This window comes from Diabrotica undecimpunctata, chromosome 3, assembly GCF_040954645.1.
Source record: "Diabrotica undecimpunctata isolate CICGRU chromosome 3, icDiaUnde3, whole genome shotgun sequence".
NCBI classification, from domain to species: Eukaryota; Metazoa; Arthropoda; class Insecta; order Coleoptera; family Chrysomelidae; genus Diabrotica; species Diabrotica undecimpunctata.
Genome location: NC_092805.1, coordinates 154,518,564 through 154,535,387, shown reverse-complemented (window position 1 = coordinate 154,535,387; position 16,824 = coordinate 154,518,564). Strand labels below are relative to the sequence as shown.

Genomic DNA, 16,824 nt, shown 5'->3' with positions numbered 1-16,824 from the left:
ATCGAGAAGAGCAAGCGCTCAAGATGATTTCTCGTTTCGGGCTTATGCGTTTGACCTCCAACAGTGTCTACCCACACCACTTTTACAAACCTCAGTTGCCTTTTACAAGAAGCAGCTTTGGACCTTTAATTTAACGGTTCACGAATTGGCAACGGATGAAGCTACGTGTTACATGTGGGATAAAATTGGAGCACGTGGTGCAAATCAAATCTCATCATGTCTGTGGCACTTTTGTTTAAATTATTTTCCACCAGTTGTCAAAGAAATTACATTCTTTTTAGATACTTACAGTGGGTAAAATAAAAACAACATCGTGGCAATGATGTTTACATTTATATTAGATAAGCACACAACTTTAAAAATAATCATCTTTACGATTGGATTCAACTGGTTAGATTATGCAAGATAAAAAACTTATTGAAAGTTCATATGAGTTTAAACGATTTTTATAACTTTGCGGAGCTTGGCTTGAAAAAGGACCTTTCACAATTAGAAAAAAAGATGTTGCTGGAGATAAGTTTTTATGGCAACCAGTTAAATGGCTGCAATACCAAAAATGCGTTGGCGAACTTAATTTTAAAAGTAATCTCAAAAATAATACCCCCTTTAATTGCCTTACTTTCAAAAAAAGAGGAAAACCTACACACTCCACTTAAACGTAATAACGAAAACCTTTACCAATAAGCAAAAAAAAGAAAAAAGATCTCTGAATATTTTGCATCTAATACATCCTTTGTTCCACGATTTCTATTCAAATATAAAAACAACTGAAACCAAATCACCAGATCCCGATATTGACGAAAGAGATCCAGATGATGTCGATAATGACAATGTAGATGAATAGAGCATTAAGTAATAAAAAAAAACGATTATTGTCTTTAATTTTATTTGTATGTGACAAAGAAGACTGTTTTTTTATTATAATTACAATTTATTTTATGTTTTGCTTCTGTTAGTTTCTGAAATAAATATTCCAAACCGAAGGACATGTTTTATTTGGCTGTTAAGTTATATTTCATTAGATATATTTGAATCGGAGTAAGTTCCTTATGGTAAATAAGTTGACAAGTACTAGGTGAACAATGTGACAAGTCTGATTTCTATAAAATAACCAAAAGAAATGCCACTTTTTTACCAGATTTGGAAATATCGACTAAAATTACTTAAAGTAAAGCTAGGATAGTCTGCGCAGATTTCGAAAAAATAGCACAAATTTTAAGTTTTTCACAGTTTAATGTAAAAATGTGTTACGTGGGGTTATTTGAGATGTTAGCTATACTAATTAAAATACCTCAAATGCAAAACTCTTATATTAAAAAAAAACATGAGTTCTAAAAAAAAATGTTTTTACGCAATCTCTCCTAACCGGGTAGGTGAGATTACGCGCAAACGTAGGAGAGCTTGCGCTTATTCAAAAAAAGTTATTTATTTTATTTGACATGACATGAACATTTCATTTGAATTTTTAGTTCGCATTTTTTGACGACCACAATTAATACATTTTTGTGGATAGAGTGTGCATGATTCATGCAGCAATTTGTGGCAGATGATGCATTTTATCCAATCTGATTTGGATATGGTTTTAGAATAAATTTCAAAACACTCTAGGCATGATTCATCGTTGCTTTCGGACACGTTATCAGAAAGAAGCTCCATTTCAACTCCGTTGTCTTCTTCCGAGGTTGGTGGAAATTTAATTTTTTTTCTTTTTCCTTTTAGTTTATTATATTTGCTAGTTATCTCTTTATTTTTATTCACAGTAACTTTTTTCGTTTGCGCGATTACCAGTTTTTTATTTCTTTTAGATTCGATATAATTTGGATCAGTGATATTCATTGCACTTATTTTTCTTTTGACTTTGATGCTGTTAAACTGCATGGAATTGGTCATATTTCAGTCAAAAGTTTGTTTGGTGTTATATCATCAGTTTTTGGAGTTGTAAGCTGGGAAGTTGAAGGTTGATAGAAAATTGATTCCTGAGAAGAATGGGCCACTTGAGAAGTAGTTTTAGAAGTTGACGCAGCTGAAGAATCGGGCGGAGTAGACTTAGTCACTTAAGAGGTAATTTTAGAGGTCGAAGGAGTTGAAGAAGCGAGCGTAGTAGACAATTCAGTTACTGAAATGGATGAGTCTGTTAGTTTAATAGCGTTCTCATGTGTGTTTTAGTCACATGCCAATAGATAAGCATGTACTGGAATAGCATTTATGTCTAAAGGATGGATACCTGTAGCCGGAATGCTGTAGTTGCAAGTTTAACAGTAGCAGAACGAGACCAAGCTGACTGTAAAAGTTCACCAACGTCCTGTCTTCTACTTCTTCCAGTCCTACTTCGTCTAGTTACTAACTGCTGACAGGCGTCTTTAAAATAAGTTTTAAAAGGCTTAAGTACTACTCGGTCTAAAGGCTGAAGGTGATGTGTTGTACGGCTGGGGAGACACAGAAGAATTATATCCTTGTCTGAAGCAATCTGAAGCATGTCGGCGTTGCTCATGTGCAAGGCATGTCCATTAAGTATGAGTAGGTTTTTACCTGAGGGTTTATGAGGTATAAAATGGGTTGTGAGGAAATCCAAAAATAAATCGTTGCTGATATACGCACTCTCTTTTCCCATTCTAATTACGGTACCAGATGGAGCACCTTTTGCATATTGAGGTTTGCCATAAACTCCTTTAAAAATGTAGGTTTTTTTAAAAGATCGTTACTGGTTAAAATTTCAGCCAAAAGAGTAAAATAATTTTTTACTTCCTTACGATTCATTCCTTTGGTTCTAGCTCTACCTACTTATTCCTTGAGCTTTTCGAACACTTAGCTCTGGATGTCTCCTCATAAAGTAAGACCACCAAACCTTTCCAGCTATCTTTTTATCTGTATTGAAAGTATGTCTTTTGCCCATTTTCTCAGCTAGTTGGTATGCAAGTTTTCTGAGTGCTCGTTGAGTAGGAGTAAATCCAACAACTTGCAACTTGTTTACATGATTTACTAATATAAGTTCAGCATCTCTATCCAATTGTGAATCTGGACCCAATGCGTGCTTAGAAAAATCTTTTTTTTTTCATTCTGTATCTTATTGTAGATTCGGGAACAGAAAACGTCCTGCTTGCTGCACGAACAGAAACATTTTCATTGTTAATTGCAGTTACAGCTCGAAGTAGGTTATCTTCCCTCCATAAACATTTGTTTGATTTTCGAGTATAGAAGTTTGGCATTTTGACTCTGAAACAAAAAATGAAACTATTAATGGGCAGATTAAGCTTTAAACTTATTATTGCTTTTTTATTTCAGCGCGCAAACTCTTCTTATATTCATTTCCGTGCATATATGTGCAATTTCTCCTACAAAAAAAATGCGCGAAGTATCCCAAATAAGTAGCAGAGATTGCGCATCGTCATTTTAAATCATGAATGTTACAAAAATACTTTTTAATAGCTAGGATAAGTTTATTCATACAAACAATACATAATAAAAATGTAACGTTAGTCCTAAATTTGATAAAAGTCTTTGCTACAAAAATATACGCAGTTACAATGAAAATTCAACGACTTACCTATTAAAAAATTCCACTGAAGTGGCATTCACTCTACGTAAACTATTCTCAACGATGGATAAATTTGACTGAAGGTTGTTTGCCTAACGTACTATGTGGTATAGTTTATTTCACGAAAAATGGTTGAGTGCTTAATGATTGCAATAAAACCCGACCGCAAGTACCCCAGCTTAGTCAACATTAGTTGAGCAGGTAAGTATTCAGGTAAAATTGAAGCTACTGTGGAGTGTCGTTATCTTGTTTGTATAATAAATTCCTGGTAATATAAAAACGATTAAAAAATCGTATAAAATTATAAAAACGATTAGAATACATTTTATTTCATAAAGTTGTAAACATTTTAACAGTGAGTTTCACTATCAATGGTTGATCTTTTAATGACCACAATAAATTTGTTGATCGTTAAGTATTTCCTGGAATAATTATACAGGTTCCCTCTATTCTGTATAATTTGTAAAAGTATATAAAACCGATGAGAAATTTTTAAATATACATTCATTTAGTTGAAAGTGTTACAAGTGTTACCAGTGTTATACATATTTATACCTATAAAAGAACATTATGTGGCGTCCGTGGAAAAACATTGATGGTGCTTCTTCCAGTGTTCCAGCAAAGAAAAAGCATTTATCTGCTGAAAGAAATCGTAAAAACAATATATAGTTCTTTACTTACAAGAGGACTTACTGCTAATACTGCTACCAGTGAAATATCTGATTTAACGAAAATACCTCTAACCACAGTGAAAAGAATTACATCAAATCCCATTAAGTCAAGAAGGAAGCGTTAGGATGCCGGTTCTACCAAATATATTGACGAAAGTGATAAGGACTTAATAAGACGAAAAATTTACACAATGTACGAAGATAACTACATTAGATGCTTTAAAACAACGGCTTACTAATGATGATACACAAATAAACTGTAGCCTCATTAGTCTTTGGAGGATTTTGTCTAAAATGGGCTTCAGATATCGTACAATTGACAAAAGGTAAGTGCTCATGGAATCGCATCGTTTACAAAAGTGGCGTACTGAATATATAACTTCTATAAGAAAGTACCGTAAAGAATATCGGCCAATAATTTATCTGGACGAGACATGGTTTGACACTCATGAAACACCATCCAAAGGATGGTCCGATTCTTTCAACAGGTGTCAAACAAAAGCTCCATCAAACAAAGAGAAAAGAATAACAATTTTACATGCAGGATCAGAAAATGGTTGGGTCCCAAATGCCTTATGGCTTTCTGCAAAGAACATTAAAGATTCCTGCGTGGACTACCATGAGAATACAACGGCAGAGCTTTTTGAGCAATGGTTTAAGAATTGTCTTATACCTAACCTTCCTTAAAATAGTGTGATAGTAATGGACAATGCAAGTTACCACAGTCGTCAATTACATTAGTCTCCAAGTGCAAATAACACGAAAATTAAAATTCAAAACTACCTGTTAGAAAACGATATATATTTTGAAGAAAGTTATTTAAAAAATGAACTGTTAGAAGTGTTAAAATCATTTTCTATTAAAAAAGTATATGTTTGTGACGCATTGGCCGAGGACATGGGACATACAGTGTTACGGCTTCTGCCCTACTATTGTTTATTTAATCCCATAGAGCATATGTGGCACCAACTAAAGTCAAATGTTAGGTCACAAAATGTTTCTCCGATTTTAAGTGGTAGTGTAGTCGAATTAATAAGGAAATGTCTTGATGATATCTCCTCAGAAAGTTGGAAAAAATCAGTACGTCATGTAATGAACGTAGAAAATTCATATGTTACTTTGAATCACATAATTAAACCAATTGTTATTAATCTTGAAGAGGATAGAAACAGCGAAACAGAATTAGGTATTTAGGAATTCATAAATATATTTTGGTTATTTTGGATATTTTTTTTTGTAAATATTAACTTGTATATATTTTTCTATATTTTTTTTCAATTCATCATTTTTTGTACATTATGTATTTGTTTGTATGTATATACTGTAAATAGAACTATTATTACTGTACATTTTTAACGATATCCGATTAGGAAGAGCAAAAACTTTGCTCTTCCTAGAAGGAAAGTACCTTTCTGAATTTAGATCCATATACTACAATTATTCACGTAGAACAACTACAAAAACTACTTTCTTTATGTTAAAAATTGTTTAATTATCAAGTATATTCACTTGAACTACCTGAAAATACCATATGAAATAATTTAATAAATTTTTATAATCGTGTTTTACACAGCTACCAATGAAATATATTAAATAACAAACTTTCTGAAGTGCGACCCTGTGTACTTCGGTAGTTTATTGAGAGACTCTTGTATACACAATAGGATCAACTCAGGTAACCATTGAGCACTCAACCATTTTTCGTGAAACAAACTATAATACTAAGACCGAATGTGGTTTAACTTTATCCCCTCTCCTAAGCGAGTTCTGAATAGTGCGTAATTTCTCCTAGCACGCAGACTATCCTAGCTTTACCTTATATTTACGACACTAAACTACAAAAAGTTAATAATCTTTTTTACACCTAATTGTCAAAAATTAAAATCAATGCCCTGTTTTTATACATTATGTCAATATATTCACACCAGCCACGGATTTGTGAACGATACAATTTAGGTTTATTATAATGACGTTTGTATTTTTTAGGCAGGTGGACAAATCTCATTCCATTTCTTGGAATCTACTACAATATCAGCTAACAATAATTTAAACTTATCAAGTGGGCAATCTGCATTACAATTTTTAACTGTAATTTGTTTCAGATCAGAACCATCTTTGCTGTATATATTTACATAAAATTTGCCCGATTTTTCTTTAAGTTCCATCCATAGAGAACTTGCAAATGTTGGTACGTAAGGATTATCAAAAGCTCCCAAAGAATTTAAAATTGACACAATGTTCGCATCGTGGGCACTATATGTTATAAGCTTGGGCGTCAACTGAGTCTTATAAGCCATTGCATCAAAATACGTAATAATTTCGTTTAGGAGTCTTCCAGCACCTACAATAAAAAAAAATGATAAATTTTCTTTATGTTTATTAGGTATTGGTACAATCATAGCGCTACGCAAATATTTAATATTTTGAGCCGTGACCATTGTTTGATAGATTTTACTTATAGTCTCTTATTCCTTAGTTTATGAGCCCCTTTCTGAATTATTAGTACACCAATATTTTCCATACGCAGAGATGTGTCATTTTTAAAGTATTACTAGTTTCTTGTAGGCTTAGTTGTGTTATTTATTTTTACTTATTTACTGCTTGAATAAAAAAAATTGAACTCTTTGCGCGATCAACAGTTAAGATTCGTTACGCCAACTTACTTTAAATTTATTAGAATAAAAACGAAATTTAAAAAATCGAAAAAATGATTCGCCGTTTTCTCCCAAATATTTTTGTCAGGATTCATATTGAGGACAGAGTATAATCCTCACTACGGAAGTCTCTCTGTCCGGGTCGGCTCGCAGATTCAATACACTAGCGAGCCAGGGAGCCTAGAGTGTTAGCCACAAGATTCATTTAATTTCGCCAGTCGCTCGCCTTAAATAGCCGCTCCGGATCCCACCTCGTCGTGTCATCGTGGAAATGGGTGCGAGATTATCGACACTCCCACGGTTCGAACTGTTGAACGTTCAGCACATCGTTACACACATTCAGTGCAATTCGCAATTATACAAGACTCTAAGATGACAATCAAGCAGAACCCGTGGGTATCGTGCATTGAACGTTACCGTCAACTCTGACTTAACGTCGAGCAACTATAGCGTGGATTTGCACAACCGAATATTTCGATTGCGAGTGCCTTTGGCACTTCCGCTGGATTGAGGTGGAAGCGAGTATAAATCTGCGTGAAATTTAATTCGCGTGTTCCATTTTTTTTTGTTAGTAATAATAATTTTTCTTTTACAGCCGGGGAATTCACTCTCGCGGGATCCAGACGGGGATATACAATACATTTTATTTTTATTTTTGTATATACGTTGAAATTAATAGATTTATTTTTATTTCAACCTGTGTTTTATTGAGTCTGTCACTTCGAAAGAGCTACCCGTTACATGTGTTCCGTTAGATTCTTCAAATGTTTTGCTTAGGATTCTGGCTTTGTATTTCTTCACAGGGGAGTATTTAACTCCAGTTTGGTTTCGCTCTGTCCAGACTTCATTGCGCTATTGATAAAGTATATTTGCTGTTGATATATAGCCCATAGTGTGGAATTACTTCTCTCGACATCAGAAAAAACGTGTTTTACTGAACATGACTTCTTCTAACGGAGATTGAAAATAATTCTGGTAATAACAATTTTATTGGTTATGCGACTAAATAGATCAATTAACTGCATTTATACTATAAAAAGAGATTGCGTTGCCACGATAATTTACGTCTTCCTACGCTTCTTCTGCCCTTGATTTTGCCCTGCATTATATTCCTTAATAGTTCTTATTTTTGTAAGTATTCCAACTTCCTGATTTTTATGGAATTTAAAACCTCGCCTTGTTTTCTAGTTGTTCGAGAACTTGTTCAATAATATTTCGAATGCTTCCAGGTTTTTATTATTGGATTGTTTCTGTGTTCAGGCCTTAATCTTATACAAAAGGGTGAAGAAAATATATCATTGAAGCAGTTTTATCTGAAGCGTTATAATAATTGAAATCTTATAAAAGTTTTATGACTAGTTGAAACCACTGCTAAATATCATCGCCTTTAGCTTTAGAGAGAAACCTTGTCCGTTGTTGCCCCATATATGAATCAACTGGCTGCAGGTGATTAATTATCTTTAAACTTCTAATAGTCTCAGAACCCGAACGTTAATTGCAAGGCAAAATTGTTAAGGGTATTCAAAGGATGACATACATGACAGTGGAGAAAAACAGAACCTTAAGCACCAATTATTTTATACATACTTAAGACAAGAATGTTCTTTTTGCGACTTAATTGCAGATATCTAAAACACCTGCTAGTGGCAGAACATTGACAGTATAAGATTTAAGGAACCCTCATCCAGAGTAAAGTATCCTGATCTCTTTGATTCGGATACCGAAAGTAAATATTTGTGCAAGTATCTTTATAGCGTGGGCGCTTGACGGTTATCCTATCGGAGTTAACTTTTTTAAAACCAGTGTCTTCAGATATAGTTTGATATTTTTAAAATTTTTTAAGGAAAAAAGAGCTCGTACCTAGGCTACATAATGAGAAGTGACAAATATAACCTGTTACGAACAATAAACTTATGTAAAAATAAAAGGCCGAAGTGAACGATATGCATTTTAAACATGAATTTTAAATAAACGTATATTTTGGAACCATTGGTAATTATTTTTGACGGAAAAAGTCTCAAAAGTCCACCAAAACCAGATTTCTTAGAAATATCACAGAACCGTTTCTTCCTCTTTCAGTATATTTCGAAAATTAATTAAACTTTCTCGAAAAAAGTGGTCGGTGGAGTATTTATGTTTGACCCCAAGTAGGAGTAAGTGAAACATTGATACTGATTCTTTAAAGATGGGTGATGTTGTACCAATCAAAGATGAAGAGACTCCCCCACTCCTCTGGCCACTCCTCATCGAGTTGCTCCCAGACAAAGATTTTCTTGTTAGAAATGTTAGGGTATCCACACCTTATGGCGAATACCTTAGGTGAATAAAGAAATGAAAAAGCCATAGGACCAGACGAAATAGCTTAAGAATCTTAAGGATATTAACAAAAAATCATCTGGGCACACTAATAAAATTATTTAATGACATTTATTATACGGGAGAGATTCCGAAAGAATGGTTAATATCAATATTCATTTCAATACCCAAAAAATCAAACGCAATGAAGTGTAAAGAGCACAGGATAATTAGCTTGATGAACCATATTCTAAAAGTGTTCTTACGAGTGATACATGAACGTATCTATAAAAAGCTAGATGACACAATACCTGAAAACCAATTGGGATTTAGAAAAGGCTTTGGCACCAGAGAAGCATTATTTACTGTACAAACACTAATCGAACAATGTCGAGATGTCAATTGCGACGTATTCATATGTCTAGTCGACTTCGAAAAAGCTTTTGACAAAGTACAACCCCAAAAAATGCCAAAAATACCGCAGAACACAGAATTAAATGACGAAGACGTAAGAATCATTGCCAATCTATACCGATATCAAGAAGCCATAATACCAATAGACCAACAAAAATCGAAAGAAATACCTACAAATCGTGGAGTAAGACAAGGATATGTGCTTTTTCCTTTACTTTTTAACATGTATTCAGAAGAGTTGTTTAAAGACGCAATAGAGGACGTAAATGAAGGCATATTTATTAACGGAGTATTTTTGAATAATATTAGATACGCAGATGATACAATACTCCTTGCGGACATCAGAGAAGGACTACAGATCTTGGTTGATCGCATTACCCAATACTGCGAAAGAAATAGAATGGAAGTGAATACAAATAAAACAAAAATCACAATGGTAAGCAAGCACAAGATTAAGGAAGACGGTGTTTGTGTCAAAGGAAAACTTTTAGGCACGGTGCACAGATATCAGTACTTGGGTTGCGAACTAAATGAAGAATGGGATAGAAGTACGGAAATAAAACGGCGTATTGAGATAGCTAAGTGATAGCTTTTAATAAGATGAAAGCAATATTATGCAACGGAAAACTCAACAATAAAATTAGAACTAGAGTATTGAGATGCTACGTTTTCTCTGTCCTGTTGTATGGAGTTGAGGCCTGGACCATTACAGAGGCGACAGAGAAAAGACTCATTAACTTTGAAATACGGTGTTGGACACAACACATAACAAATGCGGAAACGCTACGAAGAATGAAAAAATAATAAAAAAATACTCAACAATATAAAGAAAAGAAAAATGAGCTACTTTGGTCACATACTAAGAAACGAAAAATACGAATTTAAACATTAAACATTTAAACGGGGAAGAAGACCGCACGTCTTGGTTGAAAAATCTGAGACAATGAAACAAGTGGGACAGTGGGAAAACATCAATGGAACTTTTCAGAACGGCTGCAGATAGAGTCAAATGAGCTATGATGATCGCCAGTGTCCTTAGGAATGAGGCACGTTAAGCAGAAGGATAAAGAAAGTAGTTAGGTTACCCTTTAACCAATAGGGCGCTTTCATCCAAATATATAATTTCTTTAGACTTTAGTTTCTCTAGATTTTAAATAATTATCCAGAATTCTATCTAGAATTGGGGTACAATAATGGGAAATAGAAGCGCAAGAGCGTATATCGGGTTACCCTCGTTCTTGAAGTAACTATTTGATGCACTATCTCAATGGCGTAACTCTTCTAGCCCGTCCCCAGTATTTAATATTTCACATGCGCAAAACCATGTCATATTTTTCGCTATATCAATTACTATCATACTTCACCTCAATTTTAAAATCACTACCCCACTCCAATCCTTAATTGCTGCTCCCACTTCAACCCCACTTCTTTAAAAATACAATCAGTTTTAAAATAGTAAACGTAAAACTCTCTCTCGACTCTTGACTGCCGCTGGCAACAGACATTCTCCCCCTCTAGCTGATATTTACAAAAAAAAAAAATATCGCAAATTTTTCAATCGTATAGAAGACGCAAATATGCTCTAGCTCTTAATCTTAGTGTTAGTACCACGTGTGTAGAAACCGCTAAAGACAGCTCCCCTGTGTGAACCACCGCGAGTGAAATCCTATAAATACCGCGAGTCTATGTAACAGCAATATTGGTAAGACTCTTTATAAACTTTATTTGTCTAATATCTGCCTAAACCTTTATTACCTCTCCTAATTATTTTGAACCAGCCCTACCTGAGTAAAACTCTTTGACCTGAGTTACTCTGAAATTATTTTACATATGTACACCCTTTTTGGTACCACACAATTGAATCGAGATCCGGTTTAGCTCTATTAGACCTCTGTAATTGTTTGTAAACAATTCTTACTGAGTATTCAAAGTAATTAGTAGTTAACTATTAGAGAAAATGGTACCAGTTACGGTTGTGTATGGTTAAGTTTGTTTAGAATCTTTAATTAACAAAAAAGTTACTTGGTTTAATTTTTGTATCTGCCCCAATCATAGTATTTAGTTATTAAATAAGAAAAAATTAAAACAAGAGTTAGTTGGACTGTCTGCATTAATCTTTATTTTAAGTTAAAACCATTACAGCGATTAACAAATAAATTTATTGGAATACTGGCACAAATGTTACAAATACAACCCAATTTGTAAACGATAAAATTTAGATTTATTATAATGAAGTTTGTATTTTTTATGCAGGTGGACAAATCTCATCCCATTTCTTAGAATCTACCACAATATCTGCTAACAATAATTTAAACTTATCAAGTGGGCAATCTGCATTACAATTTTTAACTGTGATTTGTTTTAGATCATCCGAACCATCTTTGCTGTATATATTTACATAAAAATTGCCCGATTCTTCTTTAAGTTCCAACCATAGAGAACTTGCAAATGTTGGTACGTAAGGGTTATCAAAAGCTCCTAAAGAATTTAAAATTGCCGCAATGTTCGTATCGTGGGCACTATATGTTACAAGTTTGGGCGTCGAAAGTGTCTTAGAAGCCATTGCGTCAAAATACGTTATAATTTCGTTTAGGAGTCTTCCTGCACCTAAAATAATAAAAAATTAATAAATTTTAGGTTTATTAACCTCTTCAAGCTCCTCTTCTTTGGAAGAGAACAGCGGGAAAGTCTAGGTTAGAACATGTGAGAAATGAGGACATAAGGAATCAAATGAATGTACAAACATCAATTATAGAAGACATCGAAAAATAACAAATAACATGGTACGGACATGTTAGACGTATGGGGAAAGAGAGACTACCAAAAAAATATTAGAATGGGTACTACCAGAGATCTTTAAGAACCAGAGCTATTTAATAGATGTCTCCATAATAGCAAAATCCCTAAAGACTGGAACGAGAGTCTAGTAATACTCTTACACAAAAAAGGGGACAAATGTGATCTACAGAATTATAGACCTTCATCGTTGCTCAGTCAAGTATACAAACTATTTATGAGAATTATTAACAACCCGTTAACCTACAAAATTCATAATTACCAACCGGTTGAACAAACTGGCTTCCGCAAAGGATATAGTACATCAGACCATCTGCTGACAATGAGAACATTGATAGAGAAGGCAAGTGAATACCAACTACCCGTATTTCTTGCCTTCGTCGACTATGAAAAGGCGTTTGATAGTATCGAAATGTGGGCCATAGAACAAGCTATTAATAATTGTAGAATAGATTCGAGATATAGGCAACTAATACATAAATATATATGCAAATGCAACTATGATAGTACAACTAGACGAAAATACAAATCCCATCTCCATTAAGAGAGGAGTGAGTCAAGGAGACGTAATGTCGCCAAAGCTTTTCAACCTAGCCCTAGAAGACGTCTTTAAAACTAATAATTGGTCAACCTATGGCATTAACGTTAATGGCAACAAGTTAAACCACCTCAGATTCGCTGACGACATAGTGATTATAGCGAGCACATTCGAGAAACTAACTCAAATTATGATGGTGGAACTAGCAGCCAGCTTCCAATACGTCGGCCTAAAAATGAATATGAAAAAAACAAAAATGTCACATGGACTATGCTGAACCGAATTAGAACCCAACACGGCAGATGCGGTTACATGATGCACAAATGGGTTAAACGACCATCTCCACTCTGTAACTGCGGACAACCTTAAACCATCTATCACATTACAAAACAGTGTCCCACAAAATCCTATTAAGGCAGGTCAATAGAATATATAAATAAGTTAGATGTTCGTTTGTAAACCTATATGTAATATTTTATACAAAATATATATGTAAATTTAGATGTAAATGACTTTACATCCTTGAGAGCTATAGTGACTTCTTCGCAAGTGAAAGGGCGCGAGTATTCGGTTTTTGCAGATTGGAATTTTAAAGTTTAAAGCTCTCGTTTTACCTCGATTGTGTGTGGAGCCTTGTCTTTCGGGGCCCTAAATGTCGATACCAGATGTGAGGCAATAGTGTTTGGGTTAATTGTTGTTTTGTTCCTTGTTATGGGAGTTCCGCTCCTAATTTTCTTAGTAGTGTCCATGCTTGCCTACTTGATGTTTGAAAATTAAGACTTTCTACAGTTTCCATCCATTTTTGTTGTCTCGCTGCATCTAGGCTATGGAGCAGTTCATCGGCTAATTCTTGATCGCCGCTTTCAAGGAAATTTGGTACAGTTCTGCTCTGTTATGGGACCAACCAGGAATGTATTCTTTTCGGTAGCCTCTTGGTATATGATTTTTGGCAGAAGATATCAGAGAAGCCAAATCATAAATAATATCTCTGGAATTTAAAGCATCTGTCTTTACAACTTTATTTGAATTAAATAAAAATGCAAGAAAACGAGGAAGACCATCATGCAAAAATTCTGCTCCAACAAAGAAAGAATGAACTAAAGTTGCACCTGAAGTTTGCTTGAATGAATTGGGACTTTATTCAATGAAAATGGACTACAAAAATCCACCAAGATGCCATGACAATAATTCCAACCACAGAACAAGATACAGATGCAAGCAGTGTCAGGAGAGTTTCTGCCCAGAACGCATGAAATTGTTTCATTAATAGATGATCTGTCCATTGGCAATGTATGTGTACGTTTTCGTTTTTGTCTTTTACAATGTTAAATTTAACAACAATTATTTTTACAATTTTTCATGTATCCGGATGTGAAAAATTAAAATATAGAAAAATATTGGACTTTTTTTTATTCAAAGAATGAATCCGTCCCTGAAGAGGTTAAGTATTGGTACAATAATAGCGCCACACCAATATTTACTGTTTTGAGCTGTTAATCATGTTTGATAGATTTTACTTATACTTCCTTATTCCTTAGTTCATGAGCCCTTTATTGAGTTACTACTACACCAATATTTTCCATACGCAGAGATTTGTCATTTTTGGTATATTTATAGCATTACTAGTTTCTTCTAAGCTTATTTGTGTTATTTATATCTACTTACGTCGTTTCAAACTACTTCCTAAATTAATTCTTTTAATTTTTTACTTCTCATTTAATGTCTATACTTAGTTATTTTTAATTCAGTTTTTAATTTAAACCTTCTTATATTAAATATATGATGACTAAAAACGAATTGGTCGAGAATACCGAATCGATGTCAAGAACCGCTATTCACTTAAAAAAGTTAACAAAAAAATATTTACCTAGCTGTTTCAGTAACGTAGTTCCAGTATAAGATTTGTAACTTATTGCATTTAGATAAGTTAACGGTTCCGGATAAATCGTACTTGTCCACTCCGGGAGCTCAAGTCCAATTTTAGATTCAACTTCTAGGCAGTCAAACACAGTCCATGTAGTAAGGGCGTCAGTTACATTTTCACCAGAATATTTGGAAATATATTCATACGTGGATTTATATTTTTTATTAACAGCTGCATACTCTTCGGTCTTCCATACTTCATCGTTTAGTTGTACATAATTGGCGCATTGATAAGGTTCAGCGTATAAAATATTCGCATCTCCAACATGCAAAGGAATTGGTTGCCATGGTAGATTCTCTTGCCAAATCTGGTCTTGTTTTGCTGGAAACAATCCATAAAGATTGCACTGGCCTGACATGTGGGTTGTGTCAGCGTTTGTTGTATATGCCGTTATTACATCTTTGTCGTACCTTTCCGGTAAAAAGTCTGCGTACCGCTGTCTTGTAAATTGACCAAGCAGATAGTGTTCACGTTTTCCTTCCTAAAATATTTTATAAAGTACAAATATACATGTGGAATACACACACTCAAAAATGTTTTGCATATTGTCTGTAACGCCACTGAACGTTTCTCATTTGAAATTTTTTGCACTGACTTTGTGTTGTCTACTAAATTAATGTATTTTATTGCTTATTTTTTGTTTCTTAATCGTCGTAAAGATTCTCAGTATTCATATTGCTTTCATCAGTTTTCGAAAACCGATATTTGTAAAAATTGGTTTGCGTTTTATTCACTTTGTAGTGAACAATATGAATAGACAAGTGATATCTGAGTTCAACAGAGCTAGAATCGTTACTTTGATTGAAGAAGGCCACACATAAGTCGACGTTGCTGTCCGGGTTGGAGTTAATCAGAGTGATGTGTCTCGGATTGTGAAAAAATATCGAGAGACGAATTCTGTTAGCGATCGTCCAAAAAGCGGAAGAGCCAGAATTACTACCAATGTCCAAGAACTCCATTTAACGTTAACTACCCAGAGAAACCCCTCTATGACTGCCCCAGCTATTAGAAGAGAGCTCCAGAAGAGAGTAATTTGCGATCAGACTATTAGAAACAGGTTACATTTAATGAATGTATTTACAAGAAGACCATTTTTTGTACCAAAGCTTACGTTAGAGCAGAAAAGGACTCGACTGGAATGGGCCAATGAACATTTTCAACGGCATGACAACAGATGGAGAAACGTATTATTTTCTGATGAAAACAAAATAAGCCTTTTGTCGGATAATCCCAGAATTAGGATTTGAAGGAACCCAAATCGACAGGATAGACTTAACCAAGCTGTGCAAAGAGTCCCATATCAAGGTGACTCCATAATGTTTTGGGGTGGCATCATGCTAAATAATAAAACTCCTTTGTTGGTAACATGAATGGACAAATTTATATTGATACCATTCTTAGGCCTGTTGTACGCTTGTGGCGAGGAGCTGTTGGTCCAGAATTTATTTTTATGGGCGACAATGCGCCTCCTCATCGTACAAGACATGTGGCAGATTTTTTAGCGACAGAAGATATCGTCAAATTACAATGGCCACCTTCTTCACCTGACCTCAATCCCATTGAGCACGGATGGGATATGCTCAAAAGAAAAATTCAGTCCCGGCAGCCACTCTCAAGGACACTACTAGACCTTAGAATAGCAGCGATTGAAGAATGGGGCACCATGGACCAGAACTACATTAATACACTTATAAATAAGAAGTATGGGACATCGCATTCAGTCTTGCATTCATGCAAGAGGTAGAAATACGGCATATTAAGTATTAGTTCCTATATCTGTACAAATTTAAAAAAATAGATTTATAATACATATTATAAATAATAATAATAAATTGTTAATCCTTTAAATTTTGTTTATTGTTTTTTTTTCAAAACATACAATTTTATATATATAATAAAGTATTTTGTTAAAAAAAAATAGAGGGCACCAGATTTGGTGGATAATTTTGAAAATATTACATTATGCAAAACATTTTTGAGTGTGTGTATATATAACT

The 16,824-nt window shown here is 34.2% G+C and overlaps 1 protein-coding gene across 1 annotated transcript in view; it reads right to left on the bottom strand.

Annotated features, from left to right (window-relative positions):
- Nucleotides 1–11,665: 11,665 nt before the first annotated feature.
- The window catches only part of LOC140436250 (prostatic acid phosphatase-like), a 15,362-nt gene continuing 10,203 nt past the window's right edge, over nucleotides 11,666–16,824 (bottom strand). The window contains exons 3-4 of the mRNA XM_072524948.1: nucleotides 14,771–15,308; nucleotides 11,666–12,176 (exon numbers count right to left, since the gene is read on the bottom strand). Coding sequence (XP_072381049.1) covers nucleotides 11,815–12,176; nucleotides 14,771–15,308 — 900 coding nt within the window. The 3' untranslated portion in view covers nucleotides 11,666–11,814. The remainder of the gene's footprint in view (nucleotides 12,177–14,770; nucleotides 15,309–16,824) is intronic.